The sequence below is a fragment of the Trichechus manatus genome, unplaced genomic scaffold, assembly GCF_000243295.1.
Source record: "Trichechus manatus latirostris isolate Lorelei unplaced genomic scaffold, TriManLat1.0 scaffold00087, whole genome shotgun sequence".
Classification (NCBI taxonomy): domain Eukaryota; kingdom Metazoa; phylum Chordata; class Mammalia; order Sirenia; family Trichechidae; genus Trichechus; species Trichechus manatus.
Window position 1 is genome coordinate 8122892 of NW_004444023.1, and position 16123 is coordinate 8139014.

At 44.7% G+C, this 16123-nt stretch overlaps 1 protein-coding gene across 1 annotated transcript in view; it reads left to right on the top strand.

Moving 5' to 3' along the window:
- The first annotated feature begins 9074 nt into the window (after window positions 1–9074).
- The window catches only part of PPP2R1A (protein phosphatase 2 scaffold subunit Aalpha), a 41124-nt gene continuing 34075 nt past the window's right edge, over window positions 9075–16123 (top strand). Inside the window, exon 1 of the mRNA XM_004381726.1 lies at window positions 9075–9452. Within this exon, the coding sequence (XP_004381783.1) occupies window positions 9375–9452 (78 nt within the window). The 5' untranslated portion in view covers window positions 9075–9374. The remainder of the gene's footprint in view (window positions 9453–16123) is intronic.

Consider the following 16123-nt stretch of genomic DNA (forward strand, 5'->3'; position numbering starts at 1 on the left):
TATTTTACCTCCTGGTTCGCTGTATGGTGCCTGGGATTTTAAAAACTAGATGATGCTCAACTACTAGTATTGAACACTTTGCGATCAAAGATTCTATAGCAGGATTATGATCCAAAGGAAGAAATGATGAAGGAGTTGTAATTCTCCTGGAATCCAGAGTTTTGGCTTTCATGGAGGTTGGGATAACCCACACAATCCATTGACCTTGGGTGTCCTTTGACCCTCAAGCTTTGCGAAAAAAACTGTTTCCTGAAGCCACTTTTGAGTTAAACAATGTCTAGATAAAGTAGTAAGACCATTTTACTCTGGGCATTGTGCTTTTGTTTTTGAAGAATTCAGTCTGTTTTGGGAAACTAACTCCAAAGATCAGACTGGAGATATGTTTAAGAAAATCATGTATCTCAAAGAAACCAGGTTCTCAGAGATCGACCCTATGGCTCAGACTCCATTTTCTCTTAGGCTCCACTTCTGCTTCTGAGGAAGTGACCCATGACTGTTAATAGGTAAACCAAGGAGGGACAGCTTGCCCTTGGGAAGAACAGTTAGTATGTTTTAAATTGATTAACTGAAGCCTCCAACAGGAGAGGTCCATCCTGTATTATCCGGATAACCATGTATTCTCTAATGGAAACTTGGTTGTCACATGTAAAATTTTCTATACCTTCTGTTTCCTCTCGTCAAACTTTGTGTGCTCCTTATGGATATATTTTTGTGTGGTGGATCCAATTATATTAGTTTAGATGATCCCTTTCCAACTGACAGTGACTATACCTGAGCAATCTCTTGTTTAGATTCCTAACGAATGTGTGGGCAATGCACTTTGGGAACTTTAGGATTACCTTTAGATATTCATAGTAATGATGCTAGTAAATATTGGAAAGGTAATGTTAAATTTGTTACACATTGTAATACAAGAGTCAGAAGAAAACCCATTGGTCCAACACTCAGGGTGGGGTTGGTAACTCTAATTGCTACTTATGGTATAGTTGAATGGGAGAAATCTTTAAGAAATTTGTCAATCACTATGGGACAAATAGCAGACGAAGTTGCTAATAGGATGGAAGCACAACAACAATCTCTGACCTCATTAAGCCAAAGTGTCATGAGCTAACAGAATAGATTTTTTATTAACCAAGGAAGTATAGTCTTTTCTGTAGCAAATACTTCTTGTTCCATTTGGATAAATAACACAGGAGAAGTAGAACAGGATATACATAGAATTAGACAGCTAGCTACTTGGTCACACACTACAACACCATTACAAACACCAGATTTATCTGGTTGGTTACCATCAGGAATAAGTATGTGGGCTAGATCATTATTGCAAGCAATAGTAATGTTCTTAGTCTACATCCTGATAGCATTAGGCATAATAAAACCTATGTTCTATTGTCTTACACGGAGCCCTGGTGGCTCAGTGATTAAGAGCTTGGTTGCTAACCGAAAGGTCAGCAATTCCAATTTACCAGTGGCTCCTTGCAAACTCTGTGGGGCAGTTCTTCTCTGTCCTATAGAGTCTCTATGAGTTGGAATCAATTTGAAGGCAACAGGTTATTGTTTTACACATGTAAGAAGGCCTTGGGCTAAAATGCTGACATATACTGACTCTGCTAACATTCCTCTTGCTTAAGATTCTGGTGAAGAACCAGATGGTATCCAGTGGAAAACCAACACCGTGAGTTCAAATAGCCTGCCTTGGCCACCATGTAGGAGTCCGACTAAGTCCAGATATCGATCATTAATGTGTTATCTCCAATCAAAAGGAGGAATGATTTAGGAGATAATATTGGAGCCATTATTCCCTGTCCTTGAATATAAAGAATATGACCCAGCTGGAGCTAGACTCACAAGGACACACATCAACTGGGCCCCGAGGTATAAAGACAATAGCTAGGACAATCTTGGAAAACATCTTTTAGGGAATCTTTCACATAAATAAATCATAAACAGCACAAAAGACCCACATAGTTTCCATTCTTATCTTTTTCTATTAGCATTTAGTGAATAGGAAGATTTGTTGGACCAATGAAGACCCTCCTGACTGTCGTTACTGAAACCTGTACTAATGATTATTAAGAAAGACAATTCAAAATGTAGAATCAAGGTGACTTAATAGTTTTTAGCCAATCTCTGAAAAGGTGAAGCTTTCAATGGTTTTGCCCGTTCGTAATGTTAATATATACTGATCATTCTGTAACATATCTTGGACACGAACAGACATGGCCCTGGCAGCATGCTTGTCTGTTTCCTACTTTTGCCTCTTTGAATATATGCTGAATAAAACTTTTCTTTTTGCTTTACCAAACTTCGTGATGTTTCTACCCTAGAACAGGCCACAACCTCAGGGGTCTCAAAGAGTGGAGCCACAGCCTCCTATGTTTCAAAGAGTCAGATCTTTACCAACTCACTTCTGGAGTGTGGGGCTACTGTTCACAAGTGTCAGTGGGATGGGGCTGAATCCGTTCCCCAAAGCTGAGGGGGCGGGGCTGCCATGTCCAAGGAGCAGAAGAACAGGGCTGTGGGGCCGAAGGGGTAGGGTGGCCACTCAGATGGACTAGGAGAATGGGGCCACCCAAATGTGAGGGGACAGAATCGCCACTCCAGTGGGCCTGAAAGGCAGAGCTGAAGCCCAGGGCTGAGGGGGCTCCTCTCAGAATCCGGGGAGTGTGGCCATCACCCAGAGTCTGGAGGGCAGGGTCATTGCCTAAATGGTCTCAGAGAACACAGGATTATTTTCAAGCCTTGAGAGCTACTGTAATGTGTTCTGCTGACTTGCTTAGTGCCTGTTAACCCTTCTTTCCTTCCATTTTCTCCCATTTGTAATGGAAATATCTAGCTTGTGCCTGCCTGTTACACCATTGTACTCTGGAAGCAGATAATTTGTATTCTAGATTTTACAGTTGAAGAGGAATTTTTGGATTTTGGACTTGAAGTTGATTTAAGACGTTTGCTATGATATGGTGGGGTGAATGTGTTTTACATGTGGCAAGAACATAAATCTTTGGGGGCCAAAGGGTGGAATGTTATGGATTGAGTCGTGTCACCCAAAAACGTGTGCAAGCTTGGCTGGGTCATGATTACCAGTAATGTGTTATTGTCTACCATTTTGTCATCTGATGTGATTTTCTTGTGTGTTGGGAATCCTACTTCTGTGGTGTTAATGAGGCAGAATTGGAGGTGGTTACATTGCTGAGGCAGGACTCACTCTGCAACAGGGTTGTGTCTTGAGTCAATCTCTTTTGAGGTGTGGAAGAGAAAAATAAGCAGAGAGACAGGGGGCCCTCATACCACCAAGAAAGTAGTGCCAGAAGCAGAGCGTGTCCTTTGGACCCTGGATCCCTGTGCTGAGAGGCTCCTGGACCAAGGAAATATTGATGACAAGGACCTTCCTCCAGAGCCGACAGAGAGAGAAAGACTTCCCTTGGAGCTGGAGCCCTGAATTCAGACTTCTAGCCTGCTAGACTGTGAGAGAATAAACTTCTGTTTGTTAAAGCCATCCACTTGTAGTATTTCTGTTATAGCAGGACTAAACGACTAAGACTTGCACCTTTGTCCTCAAAGTGACATCTTTGCTTTTTAACATTTTGAAGAGGTCTTTTGCAGCAGATTTGCCCAATGCAATGAGTCATTTGATTTCTTGACCATTGCTTCCATAGGTGTTGATTGTGGATCTAAGTAAAACGAAATCCTAGACGTCAATATTTCTTCTGTTTATCACGATGTTGCTTATTGGTCCAGTTGTAGAGGGTTTTCGTTTTCTTTATGTTGAGGTGTAATCCATACTGAAGGCCGTAGTCTTTGATCTTTATCAATAAGTGCTTCAAGTCATCTTCACTTTCTGCAAGCAAGGTTGTGTCATCTGAATATCTCAGGTTGTTAACAAGTCTTCCTCCAATCCTGATGCCGAGTTCTTCTTCACACAATCCAGTTTCTCAGATTTACTTACATACAGATTGAATAAGTATGGTGAAAGGATACAACCCTGACACACACCCTTCCTATTTTAAACCACACAGTACCCCCTTGTTCTTTTCCAATGACTGCCTCTTGGTCTATGTACAGGTTCTGCGTGAGCACAACTAAGAGTTCTGGAATTCCCATTCTTTGCAATGTTATCCATAACATGTGAGCTCAGACATAATAAAGGAATCCCAAATCCCACATTAAATATAATTTTTCTAATATGATATAAAAGTAAGTTTTAGTTAAGCAGGTCTTTCGAGTAAGACTGCCCAGGTTCAAATCCCAGCCTATTACCATCTGTGTGACCTTAGACAAATTCCTCAACCTCTATATGCCTCAGTTTTCTCATCCATGAAATGTGGATGATAATGTTGTTGTTGTTAGGTGCCATTGACTCGGTTCTGACTCATAGCAACCCTATGTACAACAGGACAAAAAACTGCCTGGTCCTGCACCATCCTCACAATCGTTGTCATGCTTGAGCCCATCGTTGCAGCCACTGTGTCAATCCATCTCATTGAGGGTATTCCTCTTTTTCACTGACCCTCTACATTACTAAGCATGATGTCCTTCGCTAGGGACTGATCCCTTCTGATAACATGTCCAAATTATGTGAAACCTAGTCTCGCCATCCTTGCTTCTAAGGAGCATTCTGGCTGTACTTCTTCCAAGACAGACTTGTTCATTCTTTGGGCAGTCCATGGTATACTCAATATTCTTTGCCAACACCATCATTCAAAGGCATCAATTTTTCTTCTATCTTCCTTATTCATCATCCAGCTTTCACATGCATATGAGGCAACTGAAAACACCATGGCTTGGGTCAGGCGCACCTTAGTCCTTAAAGATACATCTTTGCTTTTCAACACTTTAAAGAGGTCTTTTGCAGCACATTTGCCCAGTGCAAAGCGTCGTTTGATTTCTTGACTACTGCTTCCACGGGTGTTGATTGTGGATCCAAGTGAAAAGAAATCCTTGACAACTTCAATCTTGTCTCCATTTATCATGATGTTGCTTATTGGTCCAGTTGTGAGGATTTTTGTTTTCTTTATGTTGAGGTGTAATCCACACTGAAGGCTGTATTCTTTGATCTTCATCAGTAAGTGCTTCAAGTCCTCTTCACTTTCAGCAAGCAAAGTTGTGTCATCTGCATAACGCAGGTTGTTAGTGAGTCTTCCTCCAGTCCTGATGTCCTATTCTTTTTCCTACAGTCCAGCTTCTCAGATTATTTGTGCATCATACAGACTGAATAGGTGTGGTGAAAGGATACAACCCTGACGTACATCTTTCCAGACTTTAAACCACGCAGTATCTCCTTCTTCTATTCGAACGACTGCCTCTTGATCTATGTACAGGTTCCTCATGAGCACAATTAAGTGTTCTGTAATTCCCATTCTTCACAATGTTATCCATAATTTGTTATGATCCACACAGTGGAATGTCTTTGCATAGTCAATAAAACAGAGGTAAACATCTTTCTGGTATTCTCTGCTTTCAGCTAGGATCCATCTGACACCAGCAATGATATCCCTGGTTCTACGTCATCTTCTGAATCTGGCTTGAATTTCTGTCGGTTCCCTATTGATGTACTGCTCCAGCCACTTTTGAATGATCTTCATCAAAATTTTACTTGTGTGTGGTATTAATGATATTGTTTGATAATTTCTACATTCAGTGGGATCAACTTTCTTTGGAATAGGCATAAATATGGATCTCTTCCAGCCAGTTGGCCAGGTAGCTGTCTTCCAAATTTCTTGGCATAGACGAGTGACACTTCCAGTGCTGCATCCATCTGTTGAAACATCTCAATTTATATTATGTCAATTCCTGGAGCCTTGTTTTTTGCCAGTGCCTTCAGTGCAGCTTGGACTTCTTCCTTCAGTACCATTGGTTCCTGATCATATGCTACCTCCTGAAATGGTTGAATGTCAAACAATTCTTTTTGGTACAATGACTCTGTGTATTCCTTCTATCTTCTTTTGATGCTTCCTGTGTTGTTTAATATTTTCCCCATAGAATACTTCAATATTGCAACTCAAGGCTTGAATTTTTTCTTCACTTCTTTCAGCTTGAGAAATGCTGTGTTCTTCTCTTTTGGTTTTCTATCTCCAGGTCTTTGCACATGTGATTATAATACTTTACTTTGTCTTCTCAAGCTGCCCTTTGAAACCTTCTGTTCAGTTCTTTCACTTTGTCATTTCTTCCATTCACTTTAGCTACTCTAAATTCAAGGGCAAGTTTCAGCGTCTCTTCTGACATCTATCTTGGTCTTTTCTTTCTTTCCTGTCTTTATAATGACCTCTTGCTTTCTGCATGTATGATGTTTTTGATGTCATTCCACAATTCATCTGATCTTTGGTCATTAGCGTTCAATGCATCAAATCTATTCTTGAGATGGTCTCTAAATTCAGGTGGGATATACTCAAGGTCTTACTTCGGCTCTTGTGGACTTGTTTTAATTTTTTTCAGCTTCAACTTGCACTTTTGCATATGAGCAATTGATTGTCAGGTTGTCTTACTGTGGGGGCTTGCATGTTGCTGTGATGCTGGTAGCTATGCCACTGGTATTCAAATACCAGCAGGGTTACCCATGGTGGATGGGTTTCAGCTGAGCTTCCCGATTAAGACAGACTAGGAAGAAGCACCTGGCAGCCCACTTCTGAAAAGAATTAGCCAGTGAAAACCTTATGAATAGCAGTAGAACATTGTCTGATATAGTGCTGCAAGATGAGCCCCTCAGGTTGGAAGACACTCAAAAGATAACTAGGGAAGAGCTGCCTCCTCAAACTAGAGTCGACCTTAATGACGTGAATGGAGTCAAGCTTTCGGGACCTTAATTTGCTGATGTGGCTCGACTCAAAATGAGAAGAAACAGCTGCAAACATCCATTAATTTGGATTATAATACTATCCTATCTCATAGATTTGTTTTGAGCATTAAATGAATTAATTCACAGAATACATTTTGTTATTGTTGTTGTTAGGTGCCGCCAAGTCGGTCCTGACTCATAGCGACCCTACAGGACACAGTAGAACTACCCCATAGGGTTTCCAAGGAGCAGCTGGTGGGTTTGAACTGCTAACCTTTTGGTTCGCAGCTGTAGCTCTTAATCACTACACCACCAGGGCTCCGTTTTACCATAGTTATTATCATTGGTATTGATATTTTAATTGTATAGATAGTTCTTAAATAGTTACTAAAGTTTGTGGCTTTGTTTTGGCATTTTGGAACCAACAATTTCTTCTTTTTGTTTCTGGGGAAAAAAAGGGTCATAGGCCTTTGAAAATCCCTGAGTGGCACAAACGGTTTGTGCTCAACTACCAACCTAAAGGTTGGAGGTGGGAACCTACCCAGTGGTGCTGCAAAAGAAAGGCCTGGCAATCTGCTTCCTGTAAAAATTACAGCCTTGAAAACCCTATGGAGCAGTTCTACTCTGTAACATATAGGGTTACCATGAGTCTGAATGGACTGAACTGGAATGTTTTTTCTAGGCACCTAAAGGATAAAAAGCCCCCAGTCCAAGATCCCAAGCAGTCTGACACCAGAGCAGGCATCCTGAACTAAGAAGATCCATGGCCTCTATGGACTCCAGTGGGGAAGTCTGGGTATATGAAGGGCAGGGGCTGAACTATGCACCCCTCCCCCAGGATTAGTTTCCCGACTGACATGGGTATGGGTGTTTGGAAAAGAAACTTGGGATATTCACACCTGTCAAGGGGTCCTAGCTCAGCCCAGCCCTTCAAGTGAGAGTAATAAAGGTGGAAGGGTCATTTCAGGCCTTCCTATCCCCACCGCCCAGGAACCTCAGTAAGGGTGGTCCTAGGACTGCAGGTGCAGGGCTGTTTAGAGAGAGGCTGGGGACAGAGCTGAATTTGACCAAACTCTGCTCCCATTCTATGGAGGAGACAGACTGCAACACAAAATCACAGCTTGCTCTAGGAATGAGAATTTTGAGAGAGGGATGTTCTTTGGCTCTGGAGGGCCCAGGGACAGAACCTGAAGAAGGCAGGGAAAACCCCTTGGTGACTCCACGTGTTACAGAGTAGAACTATGTTCCATAGGGTTTTCTTGGCTGTAATCTTTATGGAAAGAGCCCTGGCGGCGTAGTGGTTAAGTGCTTGCCTGCTAACTAAAAGCTTGGCTGTTCAAACCCACCAGCTGTTCCACAGGAGAAAGATGTGGCAGTCTGATTCCGTAAAGACTGACGGCCTTAGAAACCCTATGGGGCAGTTCTACTCTTTCCTATAGGGTCACTATGAGTCAGAATCAACTCAACGCAATGGGTTGTGGTTTGTTTAATCTTTACGGAAGTAGATTGATAGGACTTTCTTCCAAAGCACCACTGGGTGGGTTTCAACTACCAACTTTCAGGTTAGTAATTGAGCACAAACCACTTGTGACACCAAGGAAAGGGGAGACATTTATGTAGAGTGAACTCCAAGTATAAACTGCAGCTTGGTTGGGCAAAGGCTTGTTGGCATGAAAAACCAAGATGTGCACCCAAACCAAACCCGTTGCCATCGAGTCAATTCCTACTCACAGTGACTCTACAGAGTAGAACTGCGCTATAGGATTTCCAAGGAGCAGCTGGTGGATTCGAACTGCCGACCTCTTGGTTAGCAGCCGTAGCTCTTAACCACTGCGCCACCAGGGCTCCAAGACGTGCATAGGCGGCTCTAATTTTCCAGAACTGCTGAAGGGTAAAAAGGAGAAGGGGAGGTATGCATAGTCATACCTATTCAAAACCACAAGGGTTTTGAATTTACAGCCCGAGGGGCCTGGGTTTTACCCAGAGAGCAAGGGAGGTCGCCACCCTTCCCCGAGCTTCGGTTTCCCCGGGCATAAATCAAGAACTCTTTCTCTCCCTCCCTCCTCCTTCCGCAAAGTAGGGCCACGGCAGTCCGCAGTCAATCACCCGGGCCACTTCCTGACAGGTCAAATCCCTCAGACTATCCCGCTCTCCACATTACGTAATTCATTCCTAGTGACGCACGCGCAGAAGCCTTCTCCCGGACTCGCAGTACAAGCTTCGCCTCCGCCCAATCCCATCTCTCATTGGCTAGAATCAACTGCTCGTCTCTGTCGTTGTTAGCAGCCACGTAGGCGGGTACAATCCTGGTCGCTAGGATACCACCTACTTCCGTTTCCTTCCCGCTCTTCAAGGCGTCTGCAAGTCTAATCTCGTCCATTCTACCAATGGCAAATGGACAGTGGGCGGGACTTCATTTGTCCAGACCAACGAAACGTAGACTTGGCCCGACGTAGCACGGCTAATGACCGTAGGGCAGCCCCTGTAAAGTGGCTCGGGCGTCCCCACGCCCATCTTTCCTCTTCCTCTCAGCCCCGCCCCTTTCCATCCCGGTTTCAGCACGGCGCTGGCCGCAGTCTGACAGGAACGGGATAGAGCCAAGATGGCGGCGGCCGACGGCGACGACTCGCTTTACCCCATCGCGGTGCTCATAGACGAGCTCCGTAACGAGGATGTTCAGGTCCAGAGGCTACAGGGGACTTGGGAAAGACGGGAAGGGAGACATGGGGGCGCGGGCGGCCCTCGCGGACAAGGCTCCGTGTTCGCTGGGAGTGGCGGAAGGGGGCGCCCGCCAATCAGCGCCCAGCTCTTATCTTTCCGAGTCCCTGGACCGGATGAGAAGGCGCTCTGGATTGGGTGTAGACACAGTGGAGGGCGGGAGCGCGGGCCAGCCTGGAGGGTCCCGGGCCTGCCAAGTGCGCGCGGCGGCCCCGGAGCTGGGAGGCCAAGGCTATGGTGGGGGTCTGCCAACTGTGGGGAGAGAAGAGGTCTCCGTGATTGGCCGTGGCCTGAATGGCCCCTTGGGGATGGGCAGGGCGCGTGACTAGTTCCGTGGGGGAGGGGCCGCCTGGTTGGTCGGGGCCCGGATAGGTTTGCTCCTCTCTGGGTTTGGGCATCTGGGCTGCAGTGCTAGGGGTCAACTCCCCAAACGGGTACCAATGGCCGAAGGCTTCCTTCCCAATTCAACTATGTGACCTTAGCAGACCGCACTCTTTTAAACCGCTGTTTGTGATAAAATGTGGCCTAATGATAGTTCTGGTTTCATTGGGTGGTTGTGAGAACTGAATAAGTTAATAATACAAGTAAAACAGAATGGTGCCTGGCCTATTGTAAGGGCCCAATAAATGTTAGCTGTAATTATTGGGAGTGGTGATTGGAGAAGTCCCATCTTCCCTTTGGGCCTCAATTTCCCGTTTATAAAATTGAGGGGGGGATGCACTGGGAAATCTGCCAAAGATGAGCTCAGCCTCCAAGGTTCCAGACTCTCATTCTGGAGTCAAACAGGCTCCAGTTGTACTCCTGGCTCTTCTTGCTAAAATTGACTTGGGCACATTAGTTAATCTCACTAAGCCTTGGTTTCCTCTTATGTGCAATGGGGATAATTATCTAGTTCATAGGGCTGTTGTATGAATTAAGTTGTTCAATAAACACCTGACATGTATCAGGTAAGGAGCCCTGGTGGCACAGTGGTTAAACTGCTTGGCTGCAGGTCGGCTCTTCACCCAAAGGTCGGTGCTGCCTTGGGAGAAAGATGTGACAGTCTACTTCCTTAAAGGTTACAACATTGGAAACCTTATGAGGCAGTTTCTGCTCTGTCCTATAGGGTTGCTTTTAGTTGGAATTGACTCGATGGCAGTGGGTTTGGTTTTTTTTTTTTTTTTTTCAGTGTATTAGATAGGATACATTGGGTGGCACAGATGGTTAAAGCGCTCAACTACTAGCCAGAAGGTTGCCAGCGTGAACCCACCCAGAGGTGCCTTGGAAGACAGGCCTGGCGATCTGCTTCCAAAAAGTCACAGCCTTGAAAACAGTTCTACTCTGACACACGTGGGGTCATCATGAGTTGGAATCAACTTCAAGGCAACTAACAACAACAATGTGTATTAAGTATGGTGCTGAGAATATAGGGGTGACACCAACTGCTATGCAGGAGACAGGTGTGAAGCATGTAAACAGCTAAGTATATTATTAACATGTGAGAAGTGGTAGGAAGGAAACAAACAAGATGTTGAGATAGTGAACCGGTAAATATCGGTTGGGCATCTACTCTTGTACTGGGCACTGTTCTAGGCACAGGTATAGAGCAGAGAAAAAGACACAAAAATTCCTGACCTCTCAGAGCTTAAGATGTAGTGACAATAAACAAGACAATAAGGAAAATGTGTGTTAGATGGGGATAAGTGGCATGGAGAAAAATAAGGAGAGATGGGGTGCAGTTTTTAGAAGAGTGGTCAAGGGAACCTCTGCTAAGGAGACATTTGAACAAAGACCCAATAAAGGCAAAGTAAAGAGCCATGAGGCTCTCTGGGCAGAGAACACGACGCGCCAAGTACAAAGTGGGGTGGTGGAGATCCGTTTTAGGTAATGCAGGAGGACCTCTCTGAGGCTGTGAAGTTCAAGATAAGATCAGAAGAAGGAGCCAGCGCTGGGAAGAAAGTGAAGAGGCTTCTAGGAAAAGACATGTAATGGCAGTAGTTCTCAACCCAGGGGGATTTTGTCCCTCGGGACATTTTTCAATGCCTGGAAACATTTTTGGTTGTCAAAACTGGAGGAGTGCCACTAGCATCTAGTGGGAGAGATCAGAGACGCTACTAAACATCCTGCCGTGCACAGCACAGCCTCCCACAACAGAGTTATCCAGCCCAAAATGTCTGTAGTGCTGAGGTTGAGAGGCGCTGCCTTCTGGGAAAGCCTGGAGGCACAGAGGAGCTTGGTATTTTTAGATTTCTGTTCTTTATTCCATTTCTATTGCTCCTGTAACAAATTGCCTAACTTAGTGGGTAGAGGTTGTTGTTGTGTACTCTTGAGTTGATTTTGACTTATAGCGACCCCATGTGACAGAGTAGTATTGCTCCATACAGTTATCTAGGCTGTAAACTGTATGGGAGCAGATCACCAGGTCTTTTCTCCCACAGAGCAGCTGGTGGTTTCAAACTGCCAACATTTCTGTCAGCAGCTGAGTGCTTTAACCATTGTGCCACCAGGGCTCTTTCTTAGCAGCTTAAACAACACAAATTTATTATTATACAGTTCTAGAGGCTCTAGGGGAGAATCCATTTCCTTGCCTTTTCCAGCCTTTAGACTCTGCTTACATTCCTTGGCTCTTGGCCCCTTTCTCCATCTTCAAAGCCAGCCAGGTTGTTATCTCTTACCCTTCTTCCACAGTCACATCTATCTCTGACCGCAGCCAGGAAACGTTCTCTGATTTTAAAGATCCATGTGATTATTTGGGTCTACCCAGAAAATCCATAATAATCACCCCACTGTGATCCAATCTGCAAAGTCCCTTTTGCCATCTGACGTAACATATTCACAGGTTCTGAGGATTAGGACATTGACATCTTGGGGGCGGGATTATTCTGCTTACCAGCATCACAGTCACGAGAAAGTAGAGATTGAGGGGGAAAGTGGGAGGAGGTTGAGGATGGTGGTGAAGTGCTTTCTCTTACATTTTCAAGTAATTTAACTTCATTTTTGTTTATTCTTTTGTTACTTTTGTTGAATAGGAAAATTAATAACAGTTTACTTTAATTTTAGGGTTTTTCTTATCAACTAAACCAGATATCAACCATAAAAAGTGTGACGCAAACTGCAAAAGCCTGCCAGAAACTGCTGTATAGAATTGTAAATTTGTCTTATCCTGCTAGAAGAGGATAGTCCTCAAACCACTGCCTCTTAATTTAAATCTCAGAAAGCCTCATGGCTGCAGGTGGGTGGATCCAAAACCAAACCCATTACCGTCCAGTCGATTCTGACTCATAGCATCCCTATAGGACAGAGTAGGACTGTCCCATAGGGTTTCCGAGGAGCAGCTGGTAGATTCAAACTGCTGACCTTTTTGGTTAGCAGCTGAGCTCTTAAGCACTGCGCCACCAGGCTCCCAGGTGGGAGCAGGGCAAAATTATTATTATTTTTTAGTTGTACTTTAGATGAAGGTTTACAGAGCAAACTAGCTTCTCGTTAAGCGATATACATATTGTTTTGTAACATTGGTTGCCAACCCTACCGCATGTCAACACTCTCCCCTTCTTGACCTTGGGTTCCCCATTACCAGCTTTCCTGTCCCCTCCTGCCTTCTGGTCCTTGCCCCTGGGCTGGTGTGCCCATTTAGTCTCCTTTTGTTTTATGGGCCTGTCTAATCTTTGGCTGAAGGGTGAACCTCAGGAATGACTTCATTGCTGAGCTAAAAGGGTGTCTGGGGGTAGAACTCTCAGAGTTTCTCCAGTCTCTGTCAGACCGGTAAGTCTGGTCTTTTTTTTTTTTTTGTGAGTTAGAATTTTGTTCTGCATTTTTCTCCAGCCCTTTCTGGGACCCTCTGTTGTGATCTCTGTCAGAGCGGTTGGTGGTGGTAGCTGGTCACCATCTAGTTGTGCTGGACTCAGTCTGGTGGAGGCTGTGGTAGTTGTGGTCCATTAGTCCTTTGGACTAACCTTTGCCGTGTGTCTGTGGTTTTGTTCATTCTCCCTTGTTCCAGACCGGGTGAGACCAGTGGATTATCTTAGATGGCAGCTCACAAGTTTTTAAGACCCCAGATGCTACTCACCAAAGTAGAATGTAGGACATTTTCTTTATAAACTATGTTATGCCAGTTGAGCTAGATGTTCCCCAAGACTGTGGTCCCCACAGCAGAGGGCGAAATTATTACCTGGCATCAGTTGATCTCAGTAAAATGAGGAGGGCAGGGTTCAGTCAGTCACATTAAGATTAGCCAATGGTTGATAATTCTGTATATCTCCCACTTCTCGTTAAAAGCCCCATTGTACCTAGTTTCTTGGAGCTGTTTTCTTTTTTCTGGAATCAAAATGGCCCCCTGTATGCGTATAGAATAACTGCTCAGAATAAATCTTATGTTCAAATTCCAGTGAGTTTTGATTGTTTTTAACACTTAATTTTACTGCGTTTTGAGGTCGGTGAAGATGAACTCATTCAAATATGTATGGAGCCATGTTGTATACTAGGTATTGCTCTGGGTAATGGGGTACAACACTGAACAAACAGGCAAAAACCTGTGTCCTGGAGCTTGGTTTCTTTTGGAGGCTGACAAGAAACAACTACAGTGTAGAGGGTGGAAGGTGGTGATACGTGATATGAAGGGAAATAAAGCAAGGATAGGATTAAAATTTTAGATAGAATGGCGAGGAAGTCCTTGCTGAGAAGGTGGCTTTTGAATAGGGAAGTGAAGGGGAGGGAACAGGCCCGGTGGTTATTTGGGGAATAGCATCCCAGGCACAAAGATCTTGAGGGAGAAATATGCAGTGTGTTCTGGGAACTGCCTGAAGGCCTTTGTGGTGGTAGTCAGAGAATGAGCTGTTGATTTTAGGAGGTGAAGGGAAAGGACCTTGTGTACCTGTGTAAACCAGGGATTGGCAAACCACAGGCCCTTCACCTGTTTTGTAAATGAAGTTTTATAGAAACACAGACACACTCATTTGTTTACATATTGTCTGTGGTGCTAAAACAGCTTAAACAGAGGCTGTCTGCTCCTCAAAGCCCACAGTATTTGCTCTCTGGCCCTTTACAGGAAAAAAAAATTGCCAACCCCTGACTTAAACATCTCTGTATCTCTGTATGCTGTCTTAGATAGGATCCTTAGGGAAGGCTTTGCTGAAGAAGTGATAATGAACAAGAACTTAAATGTGATGAGGGAGAATGAAGAGATGGGGGAAGAGGCAACTGTTGGTGCAAAGGCTCTGAGGTGAGAGCATGCAAAGCAAAAAGGCCAGTGTGGCTGCAGCAGTGCAGTCACTAGGAGATGAGGACTCAGTTGGAAAAGAGCATGTGAGGTATGTAGGCCAGGGTGAGGACTTTGGTGAGATGTGGCGAGCCATTGCAAGGCTTTGAGAGTAGAGGACTGGCACGTTCTTGCTTAATTCTGAAGGGACCCCTCTGGCTACTGAGCTGGGGCTGGGCAGGAGCAGAGAGACTGATTGGGATGCCATTGCCAAACACCCAGGACCACTGTTAGAATGCAGGTAGGGAGAGGTGGTGGATTCGGGATGTGTTGAGAAGGAAGGCCGATGGGGTTTGCTAATGGGTTGGATGCAGTGTGGTGGGTGATGTAGAGGGACAAGGCAAGGATGGCTGAAGTTTGAATCCTAGCCCTGCCGGTTTGCTCCCTGTGTATCCTGGGACCTGTCCCTTCCTCTCTTTGGGGCCACATTCCTCATCTGTAAAATTGGAATAATGGTGAGGAATCGGCATGTACCGGCTTGTGAAGATGCAGTGAATCCAGCATGATTAGTGTGAGACAAGAATTTGGTTTGGTTCTTTGACTCAGGTTTCTGAAAATAACCTGAGCAATCAAGATGCCTTTGTTTTCCAAAATAGCTGGAAATAGAGGCTGCACAGACCCCACAACTGGTAAACTCATTTCAGGAAAGGAGGGGAGCCTGATGCAGTCATGCATATTCATTGCTTGGATAACTGTGCATTAAGGCCCCAGTCATGCATATGCGGTGAGGTCTCATTGACTAGGGGATGCTGGGCCTTAGAGGGCTGGCTCTCTTAGGGGCCCTCTGGATCACTGGGAACATCCATGTGCGGGAGAGGGAGTGGAATGCTCCTGGAGACAATGGAGACCCCATCCGGGACCTCTCCCAAACCTTGCCTGATGCTTCTCTTTGTTTGTATCCTTTCTGGTTATAATAAATGGGAAACTGTAAGTATAGGTAACAGTTTCTTTGAGTTCTCTGTCATTTTAGCAAATTACCGAACCCACCAGGGGCAGTGAGAACCAGCAGAAAAACTGGCGTTTGCCTATTTGGCAGGGGCTGGAAGGATAGAGTCCTAACTTACGGAGACCCAGTTCTAGGTGGTTAGGGTCAGAGAGAGAAGTGCCACGTGGGTGTCTGGTGTCAGAGTGATGAAGTGGGAAAGTGGGAATATGAGTTATCTTTGTATTTTGGATGTTAGCTTTATGTTGGCTATTCCTACAGTTAGTCACTGTCCGGGAGTAGGCAGTCAGTAAACGATGAGCTCATTCAGTCGTCATAATAGTTTGTGGTTTTATAGTTGAGGAAAGTGGGGTGCAAAGAGATTGCATCCCTTGTCTAAGACCACCCAGGCAGTAAGGGGCAGAGGCCAGATTGCAGTATCTCAGGGTGTTTGGGGCACTGCGTTTCTTATAATGTG